Consider the following 18,084-nt stretch of genomic DNA (forward strand, 5'->3'; position numbering starts at 1 on the left):
TACCAATAAGGAAGAAATAAAGGAAGGAAGGAAAGAAGAAAGGATGGGAAGTGCTGTAATTAGGAAATCATTTTGTAACTACTGCACTAAAGACTGGATCAGGAGAAAATCTTCAATGGATGCTAAATGTAGGGTGAAATTTTGAAGAGACACAGAATATTTTTATGGTCTTAATGTCTCTCCACCGACAGTTTATTAGTGGAGAGGGAGAAAACATACTGTTCATGTAGTGGAGAAAATGGGCAACGTGTTGACCAAGTGGTTAAATTAAATCACCGGTAAAGGACACGGACGTCTCATGCCTTCAGACAGGATACTAGAAGGAGGCCACAATATCACCAATGCAGAATTCAACCCAAAAATGCAAAACCTGAATTCAATTGTGAGAAAACATCAAACACAAAATGAGTGACTTTACACTGATAAAAGGTGGGAGGGTTATATATTTCAAAAATGTCAATGTCACGAAAAGACCAAAAAAAAAAAAAAAGTTGCTGGAAATGTTTCAGATGAAAGCAGGTTAAAGAGACCTGAAAGCTATATGCGGTGTCCGAGCCCAGGCTGCACACTGTGTAGAGGGGAAACGCTATAAAAGACAACACTAGGTCAACTCACTAAATTGTAATATGGAGAACAGAACAGATAAAAGATATTGCATCCGAGCAACACTTACTGAAGTTGGTAACTCTTTGTTATGTAAGGGTATATATATATCATTATTTGTAGAAAATGCACACTTTAGTAGTTACGGGTAAAGGGCCATTTTGTATTTAATTTTTCCTCAACTGGTTATGAAAAAAAAAAGTGAAAATGTCAAAGCAAATGGGATACAACATTCACAAGGGTAAAGATAGATCAATGTTCTTTGTACTGTTTTTATTTTTGAGTGTTTTTTTTGTAAACTGGAAACTATTTGTAAATAAAATTTAGCAAAATATGTTGCACCATACTTTTGTTTCTATCCCTTCTTCATCCACTGTAGTTCAGGACTTATGACTTTACATCCTAAAGCATATACTACACTGACACAGGATTCATTTTGCTCAAAACATATTCTCTCAGCATACTCTCAGGATTTCCAATCACCTGAAGGTCCACGAAAAATGAACGCCTTGAGCACACTGACCTATTTGCTGCAAAAGGCCATTTTAGCCCTGTCAACTACCATATAGATGTATGAAACCAAACAAAACTGTCTCCTCAACATTAGTCCGTGTAGCACCATTGAAGCCCTTCTCCCCAGGGGAGAGGGCTCTCTCCCCTCTCTAATTTTTTTTTAATATTTATTTTTGAGAGAGAGAGAGAGAGAGAGAGAGAGAGAGAGAGAGAGAGCACATGCAGGGGAGGGGCAGAGAGTGAGGGAGACACAGAATCTGAAGCAGCCTCTAGGATCTAAGCTGTCAGCACAGAACCCAATGTGGGTCTCGAACTCATGAACCACAAGATCATGACCTGAGCTTAAGTCAGATGCTTAACCAACTGAGCCACCCAGGCACCCCAGTTTCCTCCTCTTTAAAATGAAAATGCATATGCCCTATCTGCTTCACTGGGTTGTGTGAGATTTGAGACATACTTAGGGACAAAAGATGTTCCCCTGTGGTTTTCACATATCCTGTCCCCGGCAGCTATTTATTCACAACTTCTTGCATATGACCTTAGACACAAACTCCTCATTTCTACTCCTTTTTAATAAAACCCAAATCATCCAGACAATGGATGCTACAAAAACAATTCATTCCTCTAAGACCCGTCCTTGACCAAAACTAGTTGAACTTGGGTTGACACTCTTGTCAAAGCCCTGTAAAAATTCTGCCTTCCTTCACCGGGTTCACACAGTTCCTTTAGAACCTTCTCCTGTCTGGCAATTTTGAATAAAGACTTAGGCTAACCACTCTCTGGTTGATTTTCTTTCTCAGAGAATAAAATAATATAACATTTGCTTTCCAATTGCTAATCCATGACCCAGTTGCATAAGAGTCCCCTCTCAAGAGATTTTAAATATGAAAAAAAGCCCAAACCGAAAACAACAACAAAATAAAAACAAAAGGAAAAAAAAAATTACTGTACTCTTCCTTGATTCTCTGTGTTGTCAGGCCAGGAATTGGTCCTTTTAAAGCTGTTCAGGTGATTCTGAAAAAAAGTTGCCCCTACATATAGAAAAGAGTTTTGGAGAGCCATAAAAGGCTATTGAATTATAAGATAGTAAAGAGATCCCTAAGTCTGCAGTTTTCTTCATTTGAACTCAGAAATGATTCTCTCAAAAGTTAAAATCCCACACATGCTATTTCCACATTGATAGAATCAACTGATCTCTGATAATGGAAACCCCTTAGGACTGAATGTAGGACACACTTCTCTGCTGCACAAGAACTATCTTGTGCTATGTACTAAAATAATAATTTTAGAGATGTTCTTTAAAAAGGAAAAAGAGTTAACATCCCAGTAGGTCATGTGTTTGGAGTTATTTTCAGCTGAGAGAATAAAGGCACAACACCGATTCCTCTTTCATTCGGTTTCCCTATATCTCTGGGGTGGACTTTTATATGGCTCACCTCAGTTAAGAATCTACATATCAGGGATTGAACCTGACATCCTTAATATTAGAGTTTAACCAACTGAGGTAAATGGCCAGAAATGATCTATTATAGCTTATAATGAAAAAGTGGTTCGGCTGACAGAATGCCAGCATATCTATCAATTTACCCAGACAGTGAAATGTAGAACTTGCTGCTGTTTATTGCCAAAATATACAACAAAGAAATTGAACAGAAATTGGCATGTAAACAATGACTTCAATATTTTATGAGACCCTAAGATATTTATGACCCACAACACTGAACTATATAATGTCTTCTTGAATTATTAAATAGGAAAGAACATGACCCAAAAGTAGTGCTTGTTTGAGAGAAAAAAAAACATTTAACATGCTCCTTATTTAATGGAATCATTACTGGAGAAATTGGAATAAAAAATGAACTGTGTGTATCAGCTTCAAGTTGTGTAGTTGGTTTTATAGTCACCTGCAAGATATGGGAAAGTCTAAAGCTTCAGCAAAAGCAAAGGCAACGACAACAGGGGGATTTACCTGTCATGGCCTGTTGGTCATCCACGGTTAACTTTAAACTTTTTCCTCGACGGACCACACGCACTGTGTGCCATTCGTTATCATTGAGGTTATAGCCGGCAAAAAGGGTCTCGGGACCTTTGCCTGTAGGATATGCCAAACAGTCATTATGGACACTCAGAATCAGTCAAGCAAATGAACCTCACAGAGAGTGAGAGAAAGAGACAAAGTAAGGGGGAAGGCACGGGAGAGGGAGGAGAGACAAGAGAGAAGGAAATGAGAGAAAGAGGTGAGAGAGAGAAAGGAGAGAAGAGACTGGCTGGATCAATTTTCAAACCCATTAGAGTCAGAGCAAGCAAGGAAAATGACAAGTTAACAGACATTCAGGTGTGACAATTTAAGAAGAATCTTTAACATTATGCATTGATCAAAGACAAGTGAATGAACCTTGTTGTCATAAATAGGCACAGTCAATATAGCATCAGGAAGCCTCCCAAATTTACACACACTTTTTGCTGTTGTTGTTTTTGTTTTTCCTAAGGAATTCTCTGGTCTTTATAGTTAACACTTTTTTGCTAATGAAGTAGATAGCAGTCTTGTAACCTCTGACTTCGGGGAGAGAGCAGACCTTAAGTAATTAGCTAAGCATCTTCAGGCTAGCGCAACTGGCTGATTAGATTCTGGTGAGGAGACTGCTCTGGGTACTATATTGTGTAACAGCTGCTCTTCACTCTTACATCATGTACCTCCAATATTCACCAGGTTCTTAAATTTATGGAATGTTGTGTCTAAAAACTAAGTCCAGTGAAGGCACAGAAAATGGGTTTAGATAGGAGTACTGACTCTTAGGAAATTAAGAAGAAAAAGAAGTCACAGCCAATAAAGGTCCAAGTGATGAGTCGGGAGGAAAATAAAGTGAGACTAAACAGCACTAGAGGGAAAGGATTCCCAGCTGAGGACCAAAAGAAAATTAACCACCTGGGAGAGTAACTGCCAGTGAATCTATTAAATCTATGCAAATTAATTTATAGAGGCTTAGAACAGACATACTATTTCAGAAAGTTGTTTTATGGGAATCAGTGAAATGAGAAACTTAGACAAACATCCTTTTGCCACTTAGAAACAAAGAAAGGAAAAAAAAACCCACAAACCTTTAATATAACTTGAAAAAATTTTTAAATTAAAACATTTCTACTAATCTGATACTATGATTCACTAAGAAAAAATCATGAAAAGTTTTTAAAGATACATTATTTGGTGATGGATTTTTCCCCTGTGTGTTTTGCAAGGACTGGAATTTGTTGGTAAGCTAAAGTAATGAAAAAAGTGACACCGTTGAATTTCATCAACTGATTCAGGATCAGGATTGGCTTCACAATTTCTTCAACCAAATTCTACCAGCAAAACCAATCAATGTCCAAGGATCTTAGGAGAACACAGAAAAGTCAAGGAGAAGGAGGAAGAAACAAAGAGAGAGGGAGAGAGAGAGATAGTAAGAAAACCAAGTGGAAGAACTTCAGTAGTCTATCCAACAAGAGATTGTTTGCTTCTGGCACTGCTGGCTATCCATCCCACCCTGATTTCTCTCTTAGGATGTTACTGATGTAAATTCTGCCTTCCGTGGTTGAGTATTCTCTGGGGCTTAAAGTGAACCAGGGAGATAAGCTAAACTTTGCAGTATGGACTGCTTCATGTCTCTAAAGGAAACCATCATGAAGGTTACAAAGAATCTTTTTCTGTTTCTTTAGAGAAGAAAATTACACATTTTCTTTAAATTACACATCCAATCCAGATACATGAATAAAAACTAGTCTGGACAGAATAGTTCTGAAAGATTGATCACTAAATAACTAGAGGAAGCCTGTTAGTTCAGCAACTGCAAAAAAAAAAAAAAAAAAAAAAAAAAAAAAAAAAAAAAGCTTTGAGGCCAATGTTGAAAGCAAGTTCCACGATCAAAGGAACTCTTTCTAGTTTCAACAGTGAAGAAAGAAGCGCTTAATAACTCTGCAGAATCTTAGTATCCTACCGGCAGCAAGGGTCATTCTTAGTTTTGATCTTTGAAAAGAGAATATCTCATGTTAAAGCTATTTTTATAGGGAAGACTTTTTTTTTTCCTTAGAAATGTATCCTTTTGAAGCAGCTTCACTCCCATTCTCTTATTTTTAAAAGTGTTTTGTCAAGAAAAAGAAGCTTAAGGGTGATATCATCATTATACCCCATTCTGGGCTTGATCTTCCTCTTAAGTCATAATGCTTAATCTATGAAACAACTATTTCCATAACAACAGGCACAAAATCCAATTAAAAATAACCCTTTGGTTCATAAAAATCTCTGTGGGCCAACTTCAAGCTCCTTTCTTGCATTATTAAAAATGTGGAGAGATTGATTTTGGAAGACAAGGTTTTAAAAAATGCACTTAATATTCTCAGTTCAAAACAATGTTATCTATGCAACTTGAAGTGTAATGGAGAGTGCACTGGCAAGAAGTTAAGAATTGTGGTTGCTAGTCCTTGATTTGCTACCAAGGAAAGTAGTTGGGGGCTGGCAAATGCTTACTGTGTTCCAGGCATCTTATCTGTTAACTTATTTCATCTTTACATTGTTATCCTTTTGTAGATGTGGCACTGAAGGCCTAGAAAACAAAAACTTTTTGCCCCAAGGTCACAGGGCTAGAATGTGATAGAAAAGCGTTCCATCCTAGGTCTGACTGACCAAAGTCTGCATGTTTCCCCCTGCATTAGCCTGCCTCCCAGCTATACCTTTGGCTAGAAACTTCTCAGTGTCTCTACATCTAAATGAATAGATGGAGACGGGAAAGCTGCTCTTTGCCATGGCTTCCACCTTGCTCTACAGAATGATTACATGTCACGATATCTGACCCATCCTCTACATAAGTTATGGAGGAAGGAAATCTCTAAACAGAACACCACAACTCTAAAAGGTACTACAGGAATGATACAGGGGGAGGGTCATCATTTTGGGACTGAGTCCACCCATAATCAGCAATTTGCTAGAACATTTAGCTTCTGTTGGTCTCAGCAACCTTATTTACAAAAGGCAAGAGATGATGTAGATGATCTCCATAATGCCTTAGAGATCTCACATTCTCACATTTAAAACATATGGAATTGGTAAAGAAAGGTGGCTTTACTGCTGTAATTTTGAATTTGAGAGTCATTTAGTCATTTGTCCTCTTCTCAAAATTTTAATGGCAATATTATAGTCACTAAGGCCATGGATGATCAGAATTCCTTTTGAGATTTCCTCTTCTTTTGGGGGATATCAAAATATTGGAAGTAACATCTTTCTCCCAGCATGAATGTGAGTATTATCGACTGAATGTTCATGTGTTGAAGCCCTACCCCCTAATGTGATGGTATTAGGATGTGGGCCTTTGCAAGGTAATTAGGTTTAGATGAGGTCATGAGGGTAGACCCAATGATAGGGTTGATTCTCTTATAAGAAGAGACATTACAGTTCTTTCTCTCCATCATGCAAGGACACAAAAAGAAGGATGGCCATCTGAAAGCCAGGAAGAGAACTCTCACCAACTACCAAACCTGCCAATGCAGTGATCTTGGACTTCTCTGAGTCTAGAACTGTGTGAAATTAATGTTTGCTGTTTAAGTGATATAGTCCATAGTATTTTGTTATAGGACTCTAAGCAGACTTAGTAAGCAATAATTTAAAGATTTTAAAGAAAGTCCACAGCATTGTTTCTATAATCATTCCTTATGCTTTATAGAGAGTTAAAATTTATTTCTATTTTTACACTTGATCCTTACTGTAATCTATTATTTAAGCCATAGAGTTACCCCCGCCCCCAATTTTTTAGTCAAGAAAGAAGACTTAAAAAGGTCAAGTGTATGATTATAAGTCTCAGAGGCAGTAAGGACTGGAATTAAGACTGAGATCTTGAGATTTTCCAAGCCCCTTCTAGTGTCCTTTCCACAGGCCCCCAAATGATGTGCAGACAATAAGAGGTGCAATGTGGCTGAATGACAACAGCCAGTATTTAACCAGACTGGATCAAAAGTCAGCTCTGTAAGATAAAGCTACATTAAAGAATTATAGAACTAGAAGGGACGTAGGAGGTAGAGAAATTCACGGAGCCATCTACAAACATACAATTTGAGATCCGAAGCAATTAGATGATGTTCCACTGTTCATATGAAGAGTCCAAGTCCCTAGACTGGCAGTCTAGTGAGCTTTCTGTAAATCATTCTCCCATTATATTATGCAGAACTAGACTGAACTTCTTAAAGGACACCAAGATCTGACTACAATTCAGTTCCCGACTACAATTGGTTCTCCATCTAAGGTGAAAGTCAGGCAAGAATAAATACTGCTTCTTTTCAACAGGAGTTAAGCTATAAGTGTTTTCTAGTTGGTGATATTCACCAGATTTTCTGGTGACTCTGCAGCTAAAATTCATGAATTTGCATACATTTAAGTTTATTAGTTACAAATGGAAGTAGACACAATAAGCATTTCAGTTTTCCTCAGTCTGGTTCAACTTGATTTTCCTTTCACAACCTACCCATGTATGAGGTTCTTGTGTCTCTATAATTTTACTCCTAAGAAGGGTTGAAGATAAGGGCAACTTGAGGAATAGGAGAGGAAGGGGTGTGTGTGGGGGTGAGGGGTAGAGTCAGTAGTCAAATAAATCCTTCTTTGAAATCTACTACTTTTACAGAGCCTTGATTTAACCACTAGGAAATACATTTAATAAAGGATGATGTCTGTTTTTGACCAGATTAGTAACCACATTTGCTAATGACTTTTCAACTCCAATTTCACTACAGCAGGGGATGGTGGAGAAAATTGGATTTTTTCCCTAGGGCTGTCATCAACTAATTATGTCATCTTAAGTAAGTCATTTATTTTTCCTGTTCCTCACATTTCATGTGTAAAATGAGGATACTTGGTAAGACCATGTAAAAAATGCTCTCCAATAACCCAACCTGAAAATTCTGTCATTCTTGGAAGGGAGAGACATGGCCCGCGCTATTTTCTAACCTTGTGGCAACATGAAAGAGTGCAATATTATAGTGAAGTTCTCTAAATTTGTGAGATTTAATTATTATCTTTGTTGATTTCACCATTTTTATGTTGATATGCATAGACAGAGGAAACAGAGAACTTCAGAGAGTTATTGTAGACCTATTACTCAAGTCAAATGGATCCAGTAGGACAATATTGATGTATGCCAGCAAATGGATCTATTAACTTATGTAGTCACATTTTAAGGAGAACTGTTTTTGTCAACTTGGCACTACTCAAAATTTAGCACCGAATAATCAGTACATGGTCAGTCAGGAGCAGGAAATACACTGTTCCATGTACCAAGATATGTCCTTGCTTTATGGACAAGTTCACTTAGGAAACAAAATCACAGATCAGAAGGTGATCTGTGGCTATTTTGTAAAATAGCGATCTTTAAGAAACTCTTTCTTTTAACTGTGGTAAATTATTCTCTCCTCAGTTTAAAATATTAGATCAGGGATGGGCAGTGTTGGAGACTCTGACCCAGTCTGCCTCTAAGCTTGCCTTATTCAGAACAAATATAGGGTAAAATGTGAAAATCCAGGAGCTAAGTTGGGCCAGTCGTTTTATTATTTTTTTTTAAATCAATGAAATTATTCTTTAGCCACCTGTAATCTTGCATAAAGAATATAGAAACGATGTAAAGTGGCAGCTGTCCTCCTGTTTAAAAAGCAGTCTAGGGCCGCGTGGGTGGCACCGTTGATTAAGCATCCAACTCTTGATATCGGCTCAGGTCATGATCTCACAGTTTGTGAGTTCGAGCCCCACATTGGGCTGTGCGTTGATGGCACGGAGCCTGCTTGCAATTCTGTTTCTTCTTCTCTCTGCCTCTCACCCACTTGTGCTCGCTCTCTCTCTTCAAATAAATAAAAAAAAAAATTAAAAAATGAAGCTGGCTAACTTGGTCCCAAGGCAGCACCCAGAACACCTATGAATCCAGCTGGCTTGTTTCTCCCTTTAAGAAAAAGGATGATTTTTTAATCAGAAACCTTGAGAAAGGCTTTTAAAAATCATTTGCAAGTAACCCTTTCCTTTAAAATCAGATTTGATTAAAAAGAAAAGATTCATAAATCATTTATGAATTAAAAAAAAACCCTATTCTTCCAGAACATTATTTATTATGTATATCAAGGACCAGAGGTATCCAAAGGTACCATTGTTAGTTTATGTGCATTATCAGTCCTCTTGCATGAGTTCTCAACACACCCTTGATTGTAAAATACAAATTTATAGGCTCTCATCTGAAGATTTTGTAGGCCATTTCCTTGTAGGTCATGTGAGTTATGGAATAGATTGCCTTTCCTTATTTCTAGCCATAAGGAAACCAAGATTTAGGATTTGCACTTAATTTGATCAACTATATTATTTTCTTGTCTTGTTTTTTTTTTTCTTTCTTTCTTTCTTTCCTTCCTTCTTTCTTTCTTTCTTCATATTGCCTTTTCTCCACACTGAATTATTTAAAAATATTTCTTAATCATTTTAATTCTGTTTGAAAGTAGGGGGACATAAATCAATAAGTGAATTTATTTAATAAAGAAAGGAATAGCTTCTAAGAGATGTACAGATAATTAATCCAACTCTTTAATTTTACAGATAGTTCCATGGGAGGTTAGTCTGTCTAGACCTCTCTCTCTCTCTAATCTATCTATCTACCTATCTCCAACAGGATTAAATGAACCTCTACTGACCAATATCAGGTTTGTTTGCAAGTGTATTTTAAATTTATTTTCATATTTGTGATGAATATTTTTTGAACCAAAATATATATAGCAAAATACATATAATAGTAACTTTAGATCCTTTTTGGAAGAAAGCCTGTGTGGAAATGTTTTGTGACCTAATTATACTAGTTTTTGAAAGTGGGGGGAAAAGAGTAAAGAGCAATAGAGAGGAATCAAACAAAGCTAAGGAATCTATGAAGCAATGTGATCAAAGATGTTTAGTACACTAAAATGACAACTGTCTCCGGAGTTAAAAGATGGAAGTGGCTGGAGAAAAGCAAGCCCATACCTATTATATTTTGATTTTTAAAACACTTAGGCATGTGGGCCACAAAGCTGAGATTCCTACATACCCTTTAGGTCATTAGCTCTATTTGTACATTTTAAAGATGTTAACTACATAAGTGAAGCATCTGTATCAGCTACACTATTTCTTAGTAGAGTTCAAACCAATTGGCTCTGGATTTCCTTTTTGTTGACTTAAACATCAAATGTAAGTAATTTCTATTTTATAACCTTATCTTTTCATTGGAGTAGTTAATCTTCTCACTCAAGCCATTTATTGAGCATGGGGATTTTCATGGGTGCTTCTGCAAAGCCATAACCTAGCAATCTACATAGACGACAGGCAAGTGGGAATCCACTTTGTTTGCCTTTTGGAAATGATCGACCTACTACCTCCATTTTATTGAGAACAGGTTGTGTCTTTTCAACTACAGCTGGAGAAAGGCATTATGTAAAGTGCATCCTAAAGTTTTCATAGCTCTATTATTTAAAAAGAAAAAATCTAGTGTTGCCATACATATATAAATTGGTTCTATATTTACACAAGTGTTCAATTATTCTTTAGATCACTAAACTACCTATAGCACCCAGTAATTGAATTAGGAGTTACAGCACCACAGCATCTTAGAATTATGAAATTTTAAAACTGAATGGTCCATATTGTGTCTGCTGTCTACCCTATTTAACTACTCTTATTCATTCTGGATTATGTGGCACTCACACCCTATTATTTTAGTTTAAAAATTACTTTGTGCAAAACACTGATCTCAGCATGTGTATGTCCCAACTTAGATTCTCAAGATGCTTGCATTCTAATCAATCAGGTGGTCAAAACACTTTTTCTGTAATGGGCCAGATAGTAAATATATTTGCTTTCCAGGATGTGGTTGTCATTACAATTACTCAACACTGCTATTGTATGGTCAAAGCACCCATAGACTATGTACACAAATGGGTGTGGCTTTGTTTCAAAAAAAACAGGTATTAAAAGAGGCAGCCCTCTGTGTGCTGGAGTTTATGCTGTATTTATGTGTAAAATACACATAAATAAATAGACAATTTAAGTCCCCTTATCTCATAGATTTTTACATTGAGTATTAAAGAAAGAACTAATGGAAATATATTTAAGAACTTATTAGTCAGTGGACCTGAGTTTTAGAATCAGTGTTGCCATTAAATCTAGCATAACACAAATTATGCTAATTGAGTCTTCGTCTTAATGCTCCTGGTTTGAGTTTTCTTATCAGTAAAACAACAACATAACAAAACTGAAAGCAATTTAAAAAGCTTTTAAATGGCATAAGCCAATTGTAAAGCCTCTTTTTCTTTTTTTAAGTACACTCTACGCCCAACATGGGGGTTCAAATTCACAAACCTCAAGATCAAGAGTTACATGTTCTACCTACTGAGCCAGCGAGGCGCCCCAAGACCACCAAATTCTAAAATTTAGTTACTTTTCCTGGCTGTACAAATTTAGAACAGCAGCTTTTATTAAAATGCATGATATCTGCAAGTGTGTGCATATAAAATTAGGTGTCTACATATATCCACATTTCTGGATAGTAACAAGTTTCATTTGGCAGTTGACTTTGAGGACAGTAACCTCTGGTGCGAGGCAGGAGCTAGTGGAAAGATGGAAACAAGCCTTGTCACTGTGGCAATAATGGGAAGAGAGAAAAGCAGGAGAAACAGGCTAGCACCACACTGCTTGATGCCTGAGTCATGGTTCCTGGCAGCAGCCCTCCTACCTGTAAATGACAAGAGGATGTGTTTCTCAGGTTGTGATTATGACACCTTCAACCTGCTGTTTGGTTTTGCCTTTAGTTTCTGGTTTTAAAATAATTACTTTAAAAAATAATCCAACCTCTACTTAAAGAGGAGGAGGAGGAAGAGGAGGAGGAGGAGGGGAGTAACTCCTCATTAAATGTTTCTATTTTATCTTTCTCCATGCCTAGGTATTGGGCTGGGAGCAAAATTCTTTCGTTTTTATTTATCACTGTGAATCAGCTAGGGAATTTAATTAAAAATTAATGTTAGACACAGGTAAATTGCACTTCCAAATTCTTCTATTGCTATTTACTAACATTACCAGGAGAAGGATCAACATAATAATTTGCAAGTCTGGCGCAAACTGAAAATGTGGGGCTCTTATTCAAAATGAAGAATTTTAGGACAGTTACAGCAGACCATGAATTCAAGCCCAGGTCCTTCTAAGCCTAGGGCCATAGGTAACTATGCAAACTGCATGCTGCTGAAGCCATCCCCGATGTGAAGAATTAAGTTTTGTGCTTATTTATTAAGTTTCATTTAGCTCTGTATTTGGAAATATGCAGACAAGGCTGGAAGCAAAATACTTCATTTATTCCCTTAAGAGGAACCGTTGGGTCACCTTCCCCATCCGTTGGCACTTAATGGCAAGGCCTCTGGAGTATCGGAGGAGTTGTCTCAGAACTGTCCTACCTGCCGGGCCTGGTGCCAGTCAGGACTTGGACTTGGTGATATAATCCTCCTAACAGCCATGAGGCTGAGCTACCTGCCAAGCCATGTAACTCCTCCCTCTTCAACGTCTCCTCACATGCCTGACAAGTCTTCAGAATGCCTTTATGAACAGCTACTGGCCTTTTTTGTACAAGCAAGGTGATGTTTATAGAGTCCTAAGGAAAGACACACTTCCTTATATTGTAAGTATTGGAAACACCCTTCCCTAATTAAAAAGTACTTTGGCTAAATAATGTAAAGCCAGACTTTGAGCTTCAAGATGTTGGTTTTTCAAAAATGAAAATGAACAACAGAAGAAAGGCATTTTATAAACTATTTTAATTTCTGTGGAGAAATAAAACAGTCACATGCTAATTAATTACATTTATGTGTTTTGTTTAGATTATTTAAATCTGTCCTTGTGGGTTTTTTTAAGTTTATTTATTTATTTTGAGAGAGAGAGAGGGAGAGAGAGAGAGAAAGAGATCTCATGAATTGTGAGATCATGACCTGAGCCAAAACCAAGAGACAGACACTTAACTGGTTGAGCCATCCAGATGCCCCTGTCCTTCTGTATTTATAAGTGCTAGAATGTGTATATCTTGGTCTAGTACATGTGTTCTGGACTCCCAGGTTGAGTTTTTATCCGCATTCCATAAGTTACCAACTGTGTGAATTTGGGTAATCTATTAAAGTTCTCTGGGACTCAGTATTTATATCTGTAAAATAAGCTAGTAATAGAGATACTTTACAACACAAATAGATTTAATGCATTTGAGTAATTTAAAGCAATGACTATTACACAGTAAGTCTTCAGTTCTGGTAATAATAAATAATAATAATATCACTATTATATTGTCACTATTATTATTATCTTCCCTTCACTGTGCTTAAAATTTCAAAGAAAATATACTATATCTATGGCTTAGGGCCTTGAATGTACAGCTGTTCACTAAATGTATATTGAATGGGTGTAGAGTTTGTTGGATTGTGTGTGTGTGTGTGTGTGTGTGTGTGTGTGGTAGATGAAATATCTCTTGATATTGAATTAAGCCAAAGAGTTAAAGAAAAAGAACTCCATTAACTTTTAATGCTTACATTCACTAGAAGTGTTAGGAAATAAGAAAGCTTCATCCCTTTGTTGTCATATTTGGCAGCATGGAATCCGTAAGTCATACAGTTGGAGAACTTGGGTAACTCAGTTATCTGGCTAATTATTTGGACAGATTTTTTGATCAGTTCCCTTGAAAACAAATTTAATATTGTGTAGAGCCTGGGAGAGCAAAATGACCTAAGGCTAGCAGTCAAAAACTTCCAAATGCAAAGAAAATAGTTGGTTCAGGAATTGAGGGATTCAAGAATTAATGAGTAATTATAAGAAAACATGGGCCTTGTCTGCAAAAAGATCCAACCTTGAAGAGCTGCTGGAAACACCCTACAGAGACTCATCTGCCATTTTCCTAACTCACACCAAGAACATTCTATTATCTACAAAACAAACTTTAGTATATGTAGCTGTCTCCCCTTCTGCTCCATATCTAGCTTTATATCATAGCTCTAGGCAAATGAATCAACAAGGTTTAAGTCATCTAGTAGAAACAGTTAGCCTCTATAGCTTTCACATTGATTGTACCCATTTATGACAGACCAGGATAAATACCTCAATGTAAATAATTTTCAATGTGAAAAACATACATTTGAAGAAATATAAATTACCTTTTAAGAATATAATTACATTTACAACACAGTAAAAATGAACACAAATTATATAAATACATTGTTCAAAAAATGTTTTAAAATAGTTCACTTTACATCTAATCTAGCTCAACTGGCAAGTTTAGGAAGAAGTATAATAAAATACACCTAATACACTGAAAGAAAAATTTGGACTGTGACTTTATTTTAAGGAAAAAAGATCATTTCCAAGAAATGCTTATCACATAATAGGATAGCTTGCAGGTATAATTAAGTACTAAATAGTTAATGAGATTTTAAGTAAGAATTATGAACAGAAAATGTATTCAGCATTGGTGTAACATGAAAAGGATTAAATTGATTTATACTGATACTGATTTAACACATCTTATGCAATACTTACAAAATTTCAAGCTATCTGAATGAAAAACAATGAAAAAAGCATACAGACATTGAGCATTTGGAATTTTATAAATATTTAACAAAATATTTCACTAAAAAGTCATGGGTTTAGAGTAAAAAAACCAAAGATTACTTAATTAAATATAACGTTACTCACCAGAATACACTATTATAATAGTTATAGACTTTAATTTTATGAGAAGGCCAAGGAGAAGGCATATTTTTTCATATTACAAGGAAAGATGGCTTTACCTGTATTTTATTTTCCATATCTTGTTAATGTAAGTCCATTGGAATATCTTTAAATACAAGATTGAATTTATAAAATTTAGCGCTCCTTCAGTATTTTTGGGGTATTCTTGAACAAACTTTCTCCACAAAATAAAAAGTATATTAGAAAATTAAATTTCAGTCCCTGCTTTTGTTAATTTATTTATCCCCTTCCTTTCTTTTCCTTGGGAAGCAATTATGATGCTTGAAAATCTGTTTTTCAGTATTTGTCTTAAACATTACAAATCTATTTTTTTAATAAAAAATATTCTAAGAAATATGATAGGAAATGTTTTATCTTTAGAACTCTTGAACTGTAGTATCTCATTTGTTGTGATCTTTTTTCTTTCCTCAATGACTGCATCAAAAAAGGTAATGGACAAGTAACACATGATAACTTATTCATCCATGATATAAAAATTGGAATAATAATACACATTTTCCCAAGCAATGATAAGATTATTTACTAAATCCTTCTTTACATTGAATTTTAATAATGCAATAACAGACAGTGCTAACCTAGTTGTTTTCTTTTATCATCATTAGCTTACTTATTTATCAGGCTAACTCTTTAGTCATTGTTGCTATGAATTAGTCATTGAGCGGTATGATTGTATTTAACCATTATTGTAGTAACAAGGAAACTATTGTGATTACTCCTATATTTGAAGGTGTCTTTGGGTCAAAATCTTCTAAAATGAATGGTCTGCTTTTCTATGATCAAGTGTTCTTAAAAGGTGCTTGTCCCACTATAGCAAGTTATTAACAATTGAATCTTATGCCACATTAACTTGCTTAATTTGAGGAAACAGTACTTTCAGGTTCCTTGGAGCTAGTCAACCAACTGCTAGAAGGAATGTTATGTCTGTGTGCTTGTTCTAGTCAATCTTCCTATGAAACAGTTATGTTAGGTAGGCTTCCGCTTAGTGGGTTACAGTCAAGGATAATTTATAGCAATGCATCTGTAAGTATCTTTTCAGTCAAAATTATTCCAATATGGTCTGTTTCTCAAGATCTTGCTCACAGATGCTTCCAATCAGTTTTAATTTGACTGCTCTGAGATAACTGATGAATCATAATGAAACTTACTTTTGTACATATATGTTTCCTCTCTATTTATCTTTCTTCAACCTGCTCAATAACCTGGACCTACTTTATATTACTTTGGCATAAAATATAACCAAAGCAGTAGATTAGGTTGTGAAATACTACATCTCATAGTCATATTCTGAGTATACTGTTTACAATTTGTTGCTAAAAGAAAAGGTTGCAAATGACCATGATCCTATACCTATATTTTTAAAGAAACACATATTACACAGTGTGCTATATATTAAGTATGTAACATGCAAAGTATTATGTGTTATAAGGGAATTTAAAATATGAATGAAATACTTCTCTGAGCACTGAAATGGTCTCTTTTATATTTTCCATTTCCTCTAGCTTCCAAATATGAGTGTTATTTCTAATTAGGAGCCAAGCATTGCTTGAAAAGAGACTCATTTGACTATTTTGTAAGTCAACATTGGTGGGAAATTAGTCTCCAAATACATTTAAAATATACAAACCATAATACAAACATATGTTGTAGTATAAACCTAGATTGTCCTAAATAATGGTGGGATTGTTTTCCATTGTATCTTAACAAAGCCTTTACTTTTATTTGCCTTTCATTGCATATTTTAAATTGGTAGAGTAGAAAAAAACACTGTAGAAAAATTAGAATGTATGGATGATGAACAAAAATAAGACATGAAAAATTACCCACAATCTGTATAGCAGGAACAATAAACATTTTGAGGGATATTTTTACAGAAATAGTGCAGAAAAGCCATTTTGTTATGGTGGTTGTCAATTTTGCAGTTGGCACTCAAAAAATAGGAGATACCAATTATTTCTTTACTGCTTACTGTTTGAGCTAATTTTCCTCCATTGAACAGTTTAAAGAATTGGCCGATTACCGAAATATTATTTTTGACAGTGTAAAGCTTCTATTTTGATTTATTGGACTGAATCTTCAAATAAAATAATTTAATTTATAAATGTATTATTAAGATACTTCAAGAATCTCATCACCTATACTGTCACTTTCAGAATTCTATGTGGTTATTATTTCTATTTTATTACTTTTTAATATGATTGTAGTCAATATCATGTTCTACCTCCATTTTGATCTATTTCAACACTATGAGGTGAATATGTATGTATTCCAAGGGGATTTGCATAACTAATTAAATCATTTATTTTTTATTTTCTTTTACTCGACACCTTCATAATGCATGAAAAATCAGTAATACCAATTTTAAGTCATGCCATTATAGTATATTAGTTCTATAATGTTTGGGTTTTAATTTTCACATGGATTTTTTGGATTTTCTAGTAGTGCACATTTATTTACACTGGAAATTTTTTGATTTCCAAAATAGGTTGATATTTTCCATGTATCTGACAATTTAATGAGTGCCTATATTCACAGGCTGCCTATATTCTTTGTATGCAAAATTTTTAAAAAGGGAATTGATAATTCTTACCCTCAATCCTATTTCCAAAGGAATTTTAACTGTAATAATCATCCATAGAAAAAGGCAATTGACTTTGAAATTTAATTTATTTCAATAGTACTATGCACAAAATATTTTCAGTCTAGTTTTACAGATGTCCTGGGAAGGGTGATGGGAGGGTGAAGAATTCTCACAACTATATAAGTGATGCATTCAAAGAACAAATAACAACAAACAACTAATCCAATATTAAGTGAAATAAAAATAATGGTAATTTAAATACTGTTAGGATTTCTTACTTTACCTTTGGGGAAACTGTTTTCATAATGCACTTCTTATCCATCTTGCTCTTTGCTCCCATTGGTAACAAATGAACGTAATGGATAAGAGTTCTGAGCATACTGAACATTTCAATCCTCAAATTCTTTGACGGCCCCACTCATTACCCCCACCCCCAATTTAAAGAGCCTTCCCCAGCTGACTTATACACCACATGTTAGCCAGTTCTATGTTGAAGAAATTGTAATCCTCATGGGCATAATCCTTATGGGTAAAGTAAAAACATTTTAAATCACATACCCTAGAGAAAAGATGCTTGTGTGGAAAATCTGCTGTTCTTGTA

The 18,084-nt window shown here is 35.3% G+C and overlaps 1 protein-coding gene across 26 annotated transcripts in view; it reads right to left on the reverse strand.

Moving 5' to 3' along the window:
* Positions 1 to 18,084, reverse strand: part of NRXN1 (neurexin 1) — a 1,127,382-nt gene that overhangs the window by 586,578 nt on the left and 522,720 nt on the right. For all 26 annotated transcript variants that reach the window (XM_019827182.3, XM_019827181.3, XM_019827189.3 and 23 more), the window contains one exon: positions 3,086 to 3,208. In XM_019827182.3, coding sequence (XP_019682741.1) covers positions 3,086 to 3,208 — 123 coding nt within the window. The remainder of the gene's footprint in view (positions 1 to 3,085; positions 3,209 to 18,084) is intronic.

This window comes from Felis catus, chromosome A3 (assembly GCF_018350175.1).
Source record: "Felis catus isolate Fca126 chromosome A3, F.catus_Fca126_mat1.0, whole genome shotgun sequence".
Taxonomy (NCBI): Eukaryota; Metazoa; Chordata; class Mammalia; order Carnivora; family Felidae; genus Felis; species Felis catus.